At 45.8% G+C, this 16,596-nt stretch overlaps 1 protein-coding gene across 3 annotated transcripts in view; it reads right to left on the bottom strand.

The window, feature by feature from the left end:
* CACNA1H (calcium voltage-gated channel subunit alpha1 H) overlaps positions 1–16,596 on the bottom strand; it is a 132,833-nt gene that overhangs the window by 55,230 nt on the left and 61,007 nt on the right. For all 3 annotated transcript variants that reach the window (XM_068908216.1, XM_068908218.1, XM_068908217.1), the window contains exons 9-12: positions 3,684–3,835; positions 2,945–3,130; positions 2,172–2,289; positions 302–457 (exon numbers count right to left, since the gene is read on the bottom strand). In XM_068908216.1, coding sequence (XP_068764317.1) covers positions 302–457; positions 2,172–2,289; positions 2,945–3,130; positions 3,684–3,835 — 612 coding nt within the window. The remainder of the gene's footprint in view (positions 1–301; positions 458–2,171; positions 2,290–2,944; positions 3,131–3,683; positions 3,836–16,596) is intronic.

Here is a 16,596-nt window from a genome sequence, read left to right as displayed (position 1 = left end):
TGGGATTTAGGCAAGTCAAATCCGTCCTAAATGATTTTCTCACGGGCACATAAGAGACATTGCAGCAGATCAATCAAAACGTTCATCTCTCAAGTCCCACGCCTAGTCCAGTAAGCCTTGTGTGCAAAGACAGACTCATGGGAGCTGGGCATGCCCTGCCCAGCCCAGCTTATCTCTATCCCCTTAAGGTTAAATTCAGGGCTGCCTGCATGCCCTGAAGTCTGCACTGATATGGACTGATCCCTACTGACACTTATGTGTGGTACTCAGTTTTCTCTCTCCCTCTGCTCAGTCCTCTTACCTCTGCTTGGAAGCCTTCTACCAGAATGGCAACGAGAAGGTTGAAAAGCACATAATTGCCGAAGGTCATCAGGGCCACAAAGTAGAGCGCTGCCCAGGAGGACGTAGAAGCCATCCCATTGTAGAGGACCACATTCCAGTCCTCTTGAGTGAGAATCTGCAGAGAGGCGGAGGGAAAGACACACCGATTACTCCACTCCTCTCATGGACAGCAGCTGCACACAAATACTCATTGACTCAGCAATTTCTGCCACTCCTCTTGACCTTTTCTGAGCGTAACCATTAGCAGGTGTCATGAGATGAGACAGCAAAACATTCCTTTATTTAGATCTCTGCATGTGAGAGCTCTCTCCCAGCCAAACCTCCACTCACTGCAGGAGTATCTAGCACACTGCTGCCCAGGGAAATGTCTCGTTCAGATCCCAGCTGTGGTAACATGAAGGCTGCGCTGGTACATGTCCCATCATTTGGTGGGGGTATTGCCTCCTTTGATAACATCAGAAGATAATAGGCCTAGGGCCGGAGCTGTTGTCTCCTTTTGGAGCTGCCCTTTCCTTTGTCCTTTATAAGTTACCTGGAGCTGAGGGAAATGGTAGGAAACATGCCATTTGACATGGTACATGACACAGGGTGGCTCAAGAAACTCAAGAAAAGAAGAAAAATAGAATCTATTGGGTAAAAGCACTTACAAATTGGGCAAAAACTTGCACATCTTTGCAAAGCCTTACTCCAAGGGACCTTCATCAGGGACTCCCACTCTCCTAGCTTTCCTGGAGCTCAAAAAACCCAGGGTATATGAAAAACAGATGACACATTCATGCTCCAGATTAATCCAGGCTTATAGCGAATATGGCCTCTATCCCCCACCCCCTTCCCCCTGAAAACAAGGTGGCTTTAGGGACAGCAATGCAGTCAGTTGCTCTGAGTCACATCACTCATTAACCTTCACCTGAGGTAGGGCCAAGCTCTTGTGCATTGTTCCAACTCTATTTGCCCATAGGACTGTTAAATGCAGACTTCTGTATTAATTTTATAGAGGACAGAGAGAAAAATATGAACTTGTGAGACTTATGCTGACTTCTCCTTGCCGTAAATTAAATCTCTCTTTATATGAAGGAAAACTTTGTAGGAGGTCATAATCTTCACAGTGAAGGCCTTGGACTGGTTTTCACCTTGAATGCTACCATAGTGAATACCTACTCTGCATTTAGAAATCTAGCTTAACATTGTCTGCACTGTGCTCCACTTGGGCTGTAAGGACTGGACTGTTAAACAGAATAAGACTAATATACTGAGAACGCCCTGGACATAGCAGCTTATTCATCCATTGTGGAACATACCAGTAATTGCAAGGTCATAACACATCTTGTATGTAGAGGAAAAACAGTTTTTACATAAAGAATGTCCCAGCATGCAGAGCCAGCCACTCCAGCTCTGATTTGTGACAGTATTTGTCACCCCCAATTAAATGAAATTGTTTGGAAAGTGCATTTTAGGGGCAGTGAAGGGTGCTGGATTGTAACTCAGGAGACAGAGATCTGCAGAATAGGAGGAAAACGGACAGGATATTTGTAATGCACTGTGGGTCTTGATGTAAGGAAAATAAAGTTGGATTTCCAGACCTTCTCAGACTTTACTTTTGCTAACAACAGATAGGAGCCATGATGCTTTTGGGTAAATTGCTTCTCCACCAGGTCTTGTAGAGACCAGCTAACTCAACTGGAAAATCACAGAGACAATCACTTTGTCCTAACAACTCTCGAGTGCTATTTCCGTCCAAGTTGGATACTTAATGGAACACTTTTTTTGAGAAGCAAAATAATTTGTCTACTTGGGCTATATTAAAACTCCTGGGAGGACCCAGATCTTACCTGAAAGACTGTCACAATGGCCCAAAGCAAGGAGTCGAAATTCTTTCTATCTGGAACTGTGTCTCCCGAATCAGTTTTCAGGCTGAACTTGCATCCAAAAAGATGCATGCCAAGAATGCTAGAGTGGGAAAGAAAGGGAAATAGAATAAATATGTTATTGTGTGAAATATGGTTGTAAGGATCACTACAGTGCTTTTTTGGGGTGCATTCTTTTTGGTGTGCTTGGAATGCCGGTGGTATTTCCCAGAGAGATGGGCTCTTGCTGTTTGGCAGTTCTGCGTCATGCTTCATTATAATTATCTACAGCAAAGTCAAATCAGGGATCTCATTTGTCTAGAAAATGATAAGTCACATTGCCAGCTGCCTGATCAATCTGATTTCCAGGAAAAGGATCTTGAGGAGCATCATAGGGTCAAACAGACAAAGGTTTTGGAGTCTATATGACCTCCCTCTCAAATATGAAGCTGGTAGAATCCAGTTACTGACAGCTTCCTGAGACACAGGTAAATGAGCCTCCCAGGAACGTCAGCCACAGCAACTGTCTGACTGTTGTTGCCTGTTTGCGTTCTTCGTTCATCTATAGAATTGTAGCATTGCCTGAAAAACTGAGACCGCAAAGAGGTAAATCGTCTGTTGAGAGTCTGCCTGTCAGTTTATTGTGAGCAATTCTGTCACGTAGGCAGCCTTGCAAATGCGCTCCGTTGTTATTCTAATCTATATGTTACTTAGACAAGTTGAACGCTTAATCGAAGAAGAACTACTGTCTCTGGTACCTGAAGATGAAGATGAAGAGCATGAGCAACATGCAGAAAGTGGCTACGTTGTCCATTGTCTTCATCAGGACCACCAGCTGGCGACGGAGGGCGGGCATGAAACGTACCAGTTTCAGCACCCTGAGCAGTCGAAAAGTTCGTAGCACGGAGAGGCCTCCATCGGACTGGCCGATGATCTCCCAGACGCTGCAGGAACACAAGAAGGGGAAGAGACAATACAACAGCAGTACTGTGCTGTGAAAACCCTGAGCAGGCTAGTTTCTTACAAGCTTCACAAGCTGTGCAGGCTTCTGCAATGCATGCTGTGCCATCCCCAGTTTAGTCAGGGATACAATGTTCCCTTGGAAGAGGACACCAGAACAGTGCCCTCTTTCATCCTCCTGCTTGCCCTGTTCTGCTCTGAGGTATGCGTTACTTTGGAGGTCGGAGGGCAGGCTGCTGGGATACAGACACTCACGGCACTCCTTTCCCAGGACCAGCCATGCTGTACTTCAGTGGAAAAGTCACCACAGCGCCAGATGTGCAGCGTAAATAGACCTTTTCTCCATCTGTCAGTTCCATTTGCTTTGGATAGGCCTTCTAAAGATAGGAATCCAAAAGGCCAGCGTAATTATAGCCCATAATTCCCAGTGAGCTCTGCAGTAACACATGCTATGTCATTCTTATTCCCTCACCCCACCCCCTAAATGGGCTAAGCCCTCAGCAGAAAAGCCACAATGGAGAAAGAGCTGGCAGGGACCTGATGACAACAATAATCCCATCAAAGATGTTGTATGGGTTCTTGATGTAGCCGAAGAGGCCAAAGGCAAGGAGTTTCAGGAGCATCTCCAGGGCAAACATGCTGGTGAAGACGATGTTACTGATCTCCAAGGCATTGGTCAACTCGTCCGGCTACAAGACAAAAAAGCAACATAGTCAAACAGATGCGCAGAGGAAACGGCCAAGTACTGGTATAATCCTCCCCCTCTGGGATTTGTGCTAATGATGCACAAATGCTGCATCTTCCTGTATTCCTCCCGAAGAAGAGCCATGGAGACAGATAAAAGTCTAAAGGGAACAGCAAACAAGCAAGAGCCTTGCAGACAGTCCCTGTGCATTTTACTGGAAAAATGGAATCCCAGCCCATTTCTGAAGCAGCAGAACAACAGTGCCAACCGGCCCAATACACTAAATTTACATGAAGGAGAGGGCTTGTGCACTTGTCTAAGACAGCTACCAGGTGAATGGGTAGTATGGCTTGTAAGGCTCATATTAAGACTTGCACTGGTCAGTAACACTGTCTTTACTACACTAAGCTAAGCAGAGCTTTCTGGGCACTGCTAGATCCAAAGCAGGAGCACTTTGTCCATACAATGGAGCTATATCCACATACAAACAAAGCACTTTTCCTGCAGATGTATCCTGAGAGAACTGGGAAAGCAAATACCAGAGAAAGTCAGTGGGATCAATAGTTTTATCCCCCTTGAGGGCCTTTGGAAATCATTCTAAAAGGCCCAAGATGATTTCTCCTTCTGAAGTCCTGTCAGTAACTTAAAGTAGATTTTGTTAAAATGTCAGCGGTATGGCCCTGGGCTCATCCCCAGTGTCAAGATTCCCTCCGTGATCAGAGTGAGTCTCTCAGAGCGCGTAGGTTTGCACACAGCTGAAACACAAAACTGATCTTTCCATTCCCCTCCTCCACCAGCACCAAAAAAATTACCCAAGACTGGGGCTACATTCTGGCTTTTCAGGTACAGCCTTAGATGTTCCTTTCCCGTGAAGCACAGCAGTGTCTGTCCAGCACCCGGGCAGGACGGTTCATGGCCAGAACGTGGTGCAAAAGTGACAAATGCAAAAGGTGATACTGGGTTTGCTCACTTACTGGAGCTATTCCCTCAAAGAGCACCAGGCTCTGCAATGTGTTTTTCTACTGCTCAAGGCCCATTCCTTTGCAAAAGAAAATGAGTCTTTTCATTCCTCACTGTAATAATATTGTCTAGAAAAAGGTGTTATTTTCATATCTGACTCATCTCCTGACTGATAATAGCTTCCTTTATTCCCCATCTGTCATTAGACACTATGTTAATAGTTGGCAGCTTCTTGGGGATGTTGTTGTGTTATCTGAGGCTCCGCAGACAGCAGACCATTGTGATACTGTGGCACAGGCATGTTTAACTCTGCAGCCTGCAAAATGAATGCTTGGCAATTGGGGGAGAGGCAGAAAGAGTTAACTCAGATCCCGGAAAAGCCCGCATATTCCCTACTATCGGCAGTGACAGTCTGTGGGCTGCTAATGAGCCATCATTCATAGGCTAAATTACTTTATGCAACAGACTGTCTTCTGCTCAACCATTTAGCCAGGAGAAAGAGCACTAAGAGCCTGAGTCCTCATGATTATAATCCATATACGCTAATCACTAATGGACACCAGGGGAAAGACCGTGCCATCTTCAGTTCTCCAGTTTCTACCAAGGGGCAGCCCAGGTGGCTGCACAGTGCAGCCCTCTGCACGCCTTCTTTGCCGCGTGCAAGGCGATTCCCTCCCCGATACGAAGCAGCGCTCGTCCACTATTCCCTCCTCTGACGATGCCAGAATGTCACAGAGAGGTCTCTTCTTTGCAAGGAAAACACAGCTGAAGATGAGGGCTGCTCGAGGATGTCATCTAACCAGCTCTGCAGTGGAGGCTGTGCCTGAAATAGCCCCGCTGGATCCCCAGTCTCTGTCTCGCTGTAAGTGGCAGGAGGGACAGGGCACCGTGCTCGCAGCTTACTTGAACTGTTTGTCAGGAGCAGCGTGCGGCTGGCACGCTCGCAGTCTCTCCTCTCGGTTGGGGTTATGCAAGCGCGCATTCTTGACAAGAAGTAAAACAACTTGCTAAATTCCTGCCTCCTTCCCAGCAGCAGGCTGAGGCCTCCTTGGGACAGGGTGTTCACTGCAGGCAGAGGATGGCTGCAGGACTTGCGAGTATGCTAAGGCTGGGAAATTAATGACATAACCACCAGCAATGAAGCTGCAGCTTGGGCAGCTTTGAAGGGATAGGACAGTTGCGTAGCACTGCATCTGCTGGGAAACACAGGGAACATGCCCATCGCTATCTACAACACCTTGGAGCCTGCAACACGTCCGTTGTCCCATGGGCTGAGGTCAAACTTAATTCAGTGGTCTCCACGTTCTCCTTGCTATTGCCAGATGTGCTGCCAAGAGTCACAAGCTTGTCATGAAAATGAAGATAGCTGGTGATCTTTTTAAAATCCGTAATCCTGGACTCATGTGAATTTGACAAGACCAACTCAGGAATCGTTACCAAAAAAGTTAGTGTCCAGCCTAGAAAGCCTGAGCTTGACAAGCTTAAAAACACCTTCAGGCAAGTGAGAAGAATTTGTCAATAGTTATAATTCCAAATCCTATGTTTTCTAAGGCAACCCCATGATTTTTTGTGGCCTGTCAAACACTTGGGATTGCAAACAGTTCATCTGCCAATACTGCTGCTTGAACTGATTTGCCAATTTCCTTCGACAGTTTGGGGTCCTTCTGGCTTGCTCTCCAGGGTCATGACTTCTGCTGCATATGAGATCAGAGAGTGCAGGAAAAAAGCTGCAGTGACCTCTCAGGAGAGAGGGAATGCCGAAGAGGGAAAAGAGAGGACAAGGAGATGGCACTGATGAGATCACAGACAGCTGTAATGAGAAGCTGATCTGGCAGATCGAGAAGGATGATGGGTGATGCCTGGGCAAGGCTGAGGGACAGCTAGCTGACACTGCAAAGCCAATCGTGCTTCAGACGAGATCTTCGTTATCTTTTATTGTTCATACTTGGTGCAAGGCAGAACTAATTTGGTGACAAGGTAGAGATGTTCAGACTGCAATCCTGCAGTGACGCGGAGGCAGGACCCACTGGGCAAAGACAAGGATGGATAGCCCTGCATGCTGGCTAAGCTGCTGATGTGAGCTCTTGTGTTATTAGAGTGGAAGCCAAACAGCAGATGAGGCAAGCATCCAGTGATACTGCCTTCAAATGTAATTATCTTCTTTCAGCGCTAACTGGAGGCTAGAAAATAGCCTGCCATAGATGTTTTTATGGCTTATGAAATGGTTCGTTGCTCAGAGCACAATTCATTTCCCACTTCTTGCACCCCGGGATGAGCAAAGATCTAAGAGGAGGGTCAAGGAAGACACACTTGAAAGCCAAGATGGATTTGGCCATCCCCTTGGAGTCAGCCACTAGGAGACACTGTTGTTGCTCAAATTCAAATCAACTCCAGAGCAGGAATTTTTCCAGAAGCCCTTGTCTCTGCGAAAAACAAAATGTTAATTTGCTGAAAACAAAACTTTTCATGACAAGGATTATTTTCATCAGATTTGCTGGCTGGAAGAAAATGAAGTTGCAACAAAGCTTTAAAATTGCTGTGATGTCTTGTTTTGACCTTCTCAGAAAAGGAAATTTCAGGTTTTTCACTTGAGATGAGGTTGTGTTGAGAAACGCAACTTCCTTTCTCGCAAAGGAAACTTAACCAACCAAAGGTTGGCATCAAAACGATGCAGAGCGTTTCCAAAGTGGTACTTTTTGCCTTTTGTCAAATGAGGGAGGGAAAATTTTTTTGTAAGTCTTAAAAACTCTGACAGACAAGGAAACTATTTCCCCCCCTTAGGGCTCAAAACTGTGTGCATTGGTGAAAAGTTCCTCTTGCAAAGCATGTCAAAGAGCAACAGCTTTGGATACCTCCACACGTGCTGCTGCTGCGATGTTAAACCTAGACCAATGTCGAGGTCAAAGAGACAGAAAAGGCCAAACAGAGCACGGCCAAATGGCAACTCCTAGCGCTGCAGGAGGCCATGAAACACCCAGGAACCCCTGCACTGGACGCAGTGCAAGGGATGGTGGGCGATGCTGTCACTCGGGCATAAGGACCCACGGTGCCATGCATGGAGGCTGGAATGGGAACTGCCATCCCAGGAGACTGTCAGCAAAAATGACCACAGAGAATGGTTTAACCCGCAAGTCCACCAACAGGTCCCAGGCAGCATACAGAAAAGGGTTCAGATCTGGATACAAATGTTATAGATTTGAGATTCAAATGAATCCTTCTACTTTGGTTGCACTAGAGACGGAAATTTTCCCCACCATTCAAGAAAAGGGCAGAAACTATAGGGGATCAATTTGCAAGATTTCAGCATCCTTGAATATGAGCTCAAAGTAGCAGTCAGTCTTTACTCTAGGCAAAACATGTCCCAGGAAAGCACGACCACCTCTGCTCACTTTGAAGACCATATTTACACTGCAGAATATTTCAGTGATTCAAAACCGTGTTTTATTAGGGACAAACCTCAAATGTCTGAGTGGTTCATTCGGAGTTCAGATAAACAGACAAAAAATCCTTTTCTAAATAGTTTGGGTCTGAAAACCTTGGAAGACTAGTCTCTTTCTGAGAACCTGTTACTTCTGGTTTCAGCAAGACAGAGCTAGTGCAACTCCAGAGCCTTCCCGGAATCAGAAAGCGCAGAGAGATTCAATAAAGAAACAACTCATAACGGTCACATTATTGACGGCTCCTACAAGCAGAAGACGAAGAATGGGACTAGGACTTTGCAGCCTTAGCTTCTCTTTGTGCAGCTGAATTACTAGATTTCTTCACTCAAGTCACTTTCTCTCTTTGTGCCCCTCTTTCTGCTCTCACCCGTTTTTCACCTTGTCTCTCCCAACTGCGACATCCACAAAGACCTGTTTTACGTAGCTTAAGTTCAGTCCCTAGCGGGACAGCACCCAGCCTTGGCTGGGGCACCTTTGTGCTCTGACGGTGAGAATAAACAATCATGCCTCCGTCACAGTGGCGAAGGCTATTAGACACCTGGTGCCTCCCACTGAACAAGCAGGAAGGATCTGGAAGGAAGGAAGTTCCTAGAGTAAAAGATGTGCTTGGCTTCAAAACTCCCCCCAAGCCCAAAGCAGCCGTTCGACTCCTCCTGAACAGGGAGAGCTGAGGCTGGCAGAGACGCAGAGGAGCAGTAAACAAATTCAGAACATTTAGTCTCATAAACATCCTTTGCACTTGTGTTGTTTTTTCTCTAGTCCTAGGCCTAAAGCTGTCAATGGGATTTTGAGCACTTGTTTATCTTGGCTTTTCTGCTTTAAATTTTAAGCTCAGTCTGCAGGGACTCTGACCAGGAAGAGGAGACACAACAAACTGTCAATTTGTGCTCTGCTTCCGGACAATCCTTATTTTCTCCCTTCTCCCCATTTTCGAGGGGTTGTCATTTTCCAGTGACCAGGTATTCCCTTGCAACACATTTCACCTGTCTACAGTCTCTAGCATCATCCTCTTTTCACAGACCTAAAAAAAGAAGGGAATGGATGCGAGAGGCAGGGAGCAGGGGAGCTGGCGTACAAGCTAATTACAATGAAGTGAAAGAGGGAGGGAAATTCCAAAACCTGCAACTGTTTGAATTAATAAACCTAAACTATGGCAATTAGTGCAACACTAGATAATCCACCCAGCATTATGCAGCTTTCTTTTTTAGTATGTTCATAATTTGCAAAGGCACTTGCAAGCTGTGCACTGGGGCTAAAGGAGGGACTGCGCAGCAGTGCCTGATACTTCCTAGCAAAGAGGCAGTAACAACCAAACACAGAAAAACACTCAGGAAGAAGAGGTCTGGCTGCAAGAACTCTTTCCCGTAGGGCATTTGTGCATCGCTTCCTTCTGAATATAAGCCCCCTCCACCCGGGGCCAGGCAGCGGCATCAACTCTGGCTCTGTGTCTGATCTATGGTAACGGGGTGGGAAGACCCTGATACACTCTATCGAAAGGAAATCTAATTTGGGGGAGTTTAAGATCCAGTTCTCTCAGTGAGCCACAGTCAGAGCCAGGACGGGAGCTCAAGGATTTCCACTTCCCTACTGGCACAACCAGACCATGGTACTGATCTAAGAGGCGTCCACACAGCCACACTGACAGTCAGTGTTCTAAGTGCCGTCTCTGCACAGCACACACGTTCACAGGTGATACTCGGTCACCAGCTGCAGAAAGCAGAGAGCCTCATAAAAATCATGCAAACGGACAGCAACCGCAGCGCATCTCCTTCTCCCACAGCCGAGGGGAGGACGGAGCCTCTCCAAAGCTCAGCCCCACGGTTCACCGTTTCACCTGGTGCTCCCTGAGCCAGGGGGAGGAGCACCGGGACACGGCGAGCAGTGACCCTCCGGGTCCGTCACCGCCAGATCTGCGATACAGAAGGAATGTGCATCAGCGGTGTGCATCCACTGCAGGCCCTGGTGCTATCCCTGAGCTGCCTTTTGCTCTAAGCAGGGGTGGTGGTGGTGGTGGTGGGGGGGGGGGATTAAAGCCTGCTCGCTTTACTCACTGCGCGATACCGCCTGCTACATAACTAATCTGTTTAACTGACGGATTACTGGGCTCCATACTATGTTTTTCGGGTTCATGTGCCACTGTGAAAGCAATCGCAAGATGAAAGCCAGTTTTCTGGGACAGATTAAAGCAATGGTTTGGGAGGGATTATAGTTTTTTAATAAGAAATATTGTTCAAAATTTGTGGAAAACAGCTTAAATGGGTTTGAAGCGCCAGCACCACAGGAGGGGAGCAAATCAATGAAATTGCTAAAGAGAGCTCAACATTACAAAATATTCCTTTAACTTCTTTTAGAAAACTAGAACATGTGCTGGATGTGTATGTATAATATTAATATTACAACCAAACTACTACTATACTAGGCGGTGAGAATCAGTCTGTGACCCTGGACACCTTCCAAACACAGGATGAGGACTTGGGTAAAACGTCACCTGCAATTGCTGGAGGCTGGGTTAACCTCGAGTAAGCACAGGGATCTCTAACCCATAGCCCCTTTCTTTCCATACCTGTCTTTGGAGGTGGCAGGTCTGTCCCAGCCCTCATGGCACCAGGTCGTTCCCTCCTCCCAGTGCACAAGAGCTCACCTGCATCCACAGTTACCCCCAAATCCTTGCACTCCTACACGTTCAAGCTTTACAGATATTTGAGACTCTCAGCTGCGTTTCCGGCACTCTCGTTCCCTCGAAATAGGGAACTGTCTTGCCTTCGTAGACTGATGCAACATAACTTCTCTTACTAGGAAAAATGGCTCAGGTGGCATTTTCAACTGCACTTGCATACATGGAAAGTTATTTCTTGGAGAGGCAACAGAGACTCGAAACAGGGTGCCCCAACTCCTTAACGACTGCCCTGTCACCAGGTTGTTTGCTATTCTCAGGTGCCATCTGCTCTGCTTTTGATAGCCAGACACTACATCCTCTCAGACTGTCCCTGCAACAAGCTCTCGGCTTTAGGTGCTGCTAACGCCTCTACAAAGAGCTGTGGCTTCAATAAGTTTGTGCTTTCTGGGGGGGGGGGAGGGGGGAAGGTGTTTTGAAAGATTCCCAAAGAGGCCCTAATTAAGAGTAGGCTGGAAAGAGGAGGAGAGAGAGAAATCCCCTCCTTGTGCCTACTGATGAATGTTCTCTCTCTGGCTTTGGAATTAAAAATGGAGAACTTACTCTCTCAGTCATCTCGACTCTCAGGTTTTATGCCTTCCTCTAAATGGGATCCGTCATGTGGAGCGGTAACAGTTTAATTGAAGATAGCTGATGGTAATTTTTCTTACTTTCAATTGACCTACTTGATCTCCTAATGGTCTGTGGAATTGCTTTTACCTCTCTGCATGAAAGTCACTGCTAATAATTACTGACCCAACTGGGTACGAACAGTGCAGCCAGGCGAATGCAAGATGTGCTGCTCCTTTATGGAGCTGCAAATAGGGCATTGGTGGCCAAATGCATCACAAGGAAACATATAAGCACAACATATCCAGACACTTTAAAAAAATGCCTTTAGAGTCAACGATATCCAGCAATGACAACATATCAAAGGCATATAGGCTCTGAAGTTTTTGTGTGAACCCTTCAAGTTCATATGGTGCTGACTTTTGACTTGGGGTCTTTGCTACGGAAGAAACATTGGCTGCCACACTTCCATCTTTTGCAACTAGAGCCATGAATCAGTGAATTTGTTTTCTAAGATAATCAGCTCCTCTCTGAAGCTTCCTAAGGAAGCTTCCCAGAGAGAAGGTCCCATGTGGCACAACATACCTGTGCTTTGCAGCATTACCTTCCCATTTCTCAGTTTCATTCAGTACAATGCAATCTCATTTCAAGTGGCATAACTGCCAACCTGGATTAGATCAATTTTTGTCTTCCCCACCCTCAGGAAGAATAGACCTGGGCAAGTAATCTGAAATGCTATCACCAGTAGCAAAACTAAAATTGCTATTCTTGAAAACTAGGCCAATCAGCCAGATTATATCTTGATAGAGGCTCACATGGTCTGACAGATGGCTGAAAAAATAAGCCTTAAAATAAAAATAAAAATAACCCTCAACACAAGGCCAAAAGTGCTCAGGTTTAGTTATTAAACAAGAAGTCTCAGGGGGAAGGAATGACGTCTCCAGATAATAACCAAGGCTGGGTGCCTGCAGCAATACTCCAAGAGCACTGCAGCAGCTCGTCTGGGGGTAGATGCCTGAGCACGTACTCCATGAACTGGTCACCTCTGTCGGTACTAATATACCGCGATTAGTTTCATGGGAAAAAAGGAGAAAAACGGAAAGAGGAGGAGAGGGGAGCGAAGGCTGAATCATTCCTACTGTGCTGGGTGCAAGCAAGGAACTGTCTGCTCAGAGTGCGCTTGGTGCCCAGGGAGCTGCAGATCAGCCCTTCACTTGCAGCCATGCCGCAAGTGAACCTCACTTGTGAGCTGGAACCTCATTTGTGAGCCCCCATTCCCATGGGCCCCCATGCCCATGTTGGCATGTGGACAACAGCGAGTCGGGCAACTGCCTGCCAGTTCAGAAAAGGACTTGTTCTTTCTCCTCTTCCCTCTTCTCTCTTTAGGGGCTGTTAAATATGAGCCAGTTTCTCCCTGTGAGCAGATTTCCATCCTACCCCACATCAGGTTAGTTCCTCTAAGAGCGCCTGGTGGAAAGCCAAGGGAATTATACAGACTGAATCATTCCCATCCATATGCTGGGTTTCTCCTTCAAAGAAGCAGCAGCTCTGTGAGGCATGACATCTTTTTGCAAGGCCTGTGTTGACTCTCATGCAATCTAGTTTGCTTATCCATTTAAAAAAAAAAAAAAAAGATAGTCACCCAAGGAGTCAGTCTTGCCCCTTGCAAAGGTTTTTTGGTCTTGACCACTGTCTGTACTGAAGTCAACATCAGCTGGTCAAAAATCAGTCTGACCCCAGAATCAGCTTTGCTGGCTAATCACAGAGTATACGTTTTTAAAAGAAAATAACACATCATGGATTCTTACTTATTTTTTCATTTTTTTTCTTGAAAATTCAGACTGAATATATCTTGCATTCTGAACCATCAACTAGAAAGAGGAGCTAGAGACTACCTTTTTCTTTTAGATGCATACTGAGTCACAGGAGTCCAGCTGGAGAATTTAAGAAAAAGCAGTGAATATTGTGAGACACACTATAAAATGATAGACAGGAAGAACACTGAAATATGTATGCTACAGCCCATTTGAGACAAAAGGAATATAGAGGCCCTGCCCAGAGTCTGCCAAATAAATCAAGGTTGATTCTCTTTGCAAAATTCTTGCAGCCAAACTATAATTGCATATGTTCATGCAAATACATGGGCCTACTACTAGCCATACAAATACACCAATATATCTACCCTGAATAAATTTGGAGTTTTAATCTGATACAACAGAAATAAATTTGGAACTGGGACACCTGATCTTTTGTAACCACAGAGGAGCAGAGAACGAACAGCAGCAAGGAAGTTCCCCAGTACAACTCTGCAATATCGTCCCTTCACTTTTCCAGATGCAGACGTAAGGCAGCTGCAGAGCCTATTTCCAACTCTGCACAGGGACTCTGCAGTCACAGGATGCCAGTCACGGGAGGATCTGGCCGTGTTCGTTAAAGGTGGCAGGAACAAGAAGAACGAGAGAATAAAGAACTGTTTCCAAACTCTCTGATTATTCTGCAAGAGGCACCTTTAGCAGTGACTACATGATCTTTTCCCACATCCAAGCAACAGGATGGCTCTCTGATAACAGAGAGATCAAAGGCCTTTGAGTTGTCATTAGCGGGCAAACTCAATAGAAGTTGTTTACTTCACCCAAGCTAATGGCACTGGAAATATTTAATCAAAAAATGGACACACAGTCTCTATTACTGCCAAGATGATTCAGAAGGGGCCACTTAAATCTATTTTGTCAAGCCATTACTCATCCCCTGCTAACAGACCTTTATGGAGAGTCCCTTTGAAAAATGTGCGTTCGTGATTTGCGGGTTATGTACTGGTATTAGGAGATGAGGCACATCAGGAAAACATGTCAGAGGGCTGCTGATGGGAAGAGCAAGATGGAGAAAAATGTTTAGTCTACAACTCACAAAAACCTTGACTTAGTCATCTTTTAAGCCCTATGAGAGAAAGCTGGAGTGGGCTGATGGGGAAATAAGCTCAAGGAGAGGATAATTCTTCAGAAAAGTTTGAGCAATCTGCTGTATTTGACCTCTGAGCGCTCAATGGAAGGAGGAAAGATGAAGATGACTTGGAGAGACTTTCTACAGATGTTCAATGATCTTGGGATAGAGAGAAGGAAACAAAAATGTAGGATGGACAGCAGGAGAGAATTTGGTGGTGCGTCTGGCACAACAGCAGGGTATTGCCTACTAGGGAGAGTCTGAGCCTTGATTCTTGGGTCACCAAGGGAAGGTTCAGTGTCTACAATGAGACACCACATGTCAGGACTCCTGAGATCTCTTCCTAACTCCTAGCTTTGTAACTGTCTAGGTTGTTACATCGTCCTCACCATGTTTCAAAAATCTGTGCACAGGCAGCTCTTGACGAGATTCCCTTTGGGATATGCAGACTTTCATTAGCCAAGGATGTCCACCTTCTATGGGTGTCTTAGAATACCGAAACCACTTATGAGCCTTTAGGAAGAGCTGATCCTGCTTTGGAGCAAGAGGACGGACTACGTTAAGTGAGCCCTCTCTGCTATGATTTTTGTGACACTGGATGGAAAGGAGCTTGTGGGTTGTTAGAATCCAGGCCACTGCTATTGCAGCCGGCTACGTATTGTCACTTCTTTCATAAACTGATCAAGTTCAATTTGCAGGGACATCTTGGGGGGACCTCCAGCCCTTTTCTCCTCCAAGACAAGATCGCACTTGGTACAGTTTCAGTTTTTACATAGTTTCTCTATAGCTTCCAGAAACACTCCTGAGGAGCTTACAGAGTTGACAGCTTCATCAGCATGGAAAGGATTATCTGCAAATCCACATCTGTAATATATGTAGCAACTCCTCTCCTCACTGTCTGTGCATCTTACAGATATAAGCTAGGAGCCAGCAGAATAAATTCAGGGGAAACCCACCTTTCCTCCTCCTCTAACAAACTCAAAGCAACCCTAGCAATCCTTACAACCCACAACCACCGTTACCCTGAGAACAGAATGCCACAAACAGCCCAGGGTGCTCTAGCCTGCAGCTGACACAGGCAGATGGTGAGCTTTAGAGCTGCGACGCTGTTCTTGGAAGTGAATTATTGATATGCTCTTCTTAGCTGTGAGCATCACATTAAAATGACAATTAAAACCATCCACAATGATCAAAAAGAAAAAGCAAAGACGAGAAGGTATAAAAACCACAGTTTGTACTTGCCACCAGCTCACAGCACTAGCTACTGTGACTGGCAAGGCAAAGCTGCCAGGTCCTGCTCTTTCAGCTGTGTCTCAGATACTGGCCTTCATTAGAGCAGGAGGAACAGGGCTGAGCAACCACAACATGGCCATTTCTGCCAGAGACAAGAGAATGGGGCTCACTGCCCCATTTTAGCTTCTGTGCATGCGCAATGTGGCCATTCAAGACAAGAAATTTAAAAATAATGACTGCAGCCCCCTTCCATTTGCTCCCTGAGGTGACGGCACTCTGTTCGGCTGTGGCAAGAAAGGATGCAAGAGGTCAGTAAAGAAAGTGCAAGCCAAAGCTACCCTTCAGTGTGGTGATGTCCCTGAGACAGGGCACAAAGTGAAAGCTGGGAATTACTGAACGTGAGCACAAACCAGTGGGAGCACTCAGCAACTCCTGCCCCTCCTCACACCAGCTGTTTGGACGTTACCAACAGCTACTAGATTTTCACCTGGGAGACCCTGACTTACCCCAGCGTTTGGAGATGGCCCAATGCTTCCGTGTTTTCAACCTCTTGACAAAAAGAGACATGAAGTGAAGTTATATAAAACCACCCCTACTATTCAGAGAGGACCAAGGAATGCAATTCACTGAAATAAACTGGGCTAGCTTTTCAATGGGTTTCTCTTGCAATATTTATATTTAATAATAGGAGAAGAACACACAAATCCAGAAAACAATACTTAAAAACAAGAAGGTGGCTTTTCATTGCATTTTCTTATTCATTTTGCATGAACCATGACTCAGCCCTAAGCATGCCCTGGATGTGCGGTACATTTATATTGGTATGGGAAGAAAATGATATAGCAGAAGAAAATTTTAATCATTCTGATTTAATATAATGAAACAAAATCACCGCTAAAATAGTGAAATAGCAGTTATAGTAGCACTAATAACAGAAGCACTAATTAAAACTATTGTAATCCACAAGTA

The sequence above is a fragment of the Struthio camelus genome, chromosome 15 (assembly GCF_040807025.1).
Source record: "Struthio camelus isolate bStrCam1 chromosome 15, bStrCam1.hap1, whole genome shotgun sequence".
In the NCBI taxonomy this organism is placed as follows: Eukaryota; Metazoa; Chordata; class Aves; order Struthioniformes; family Struthionidae; genus Struthio; species Struthio camelus.
This window is presented reverse-complemented; position numbering and strand designations above follow the sequence as displayed.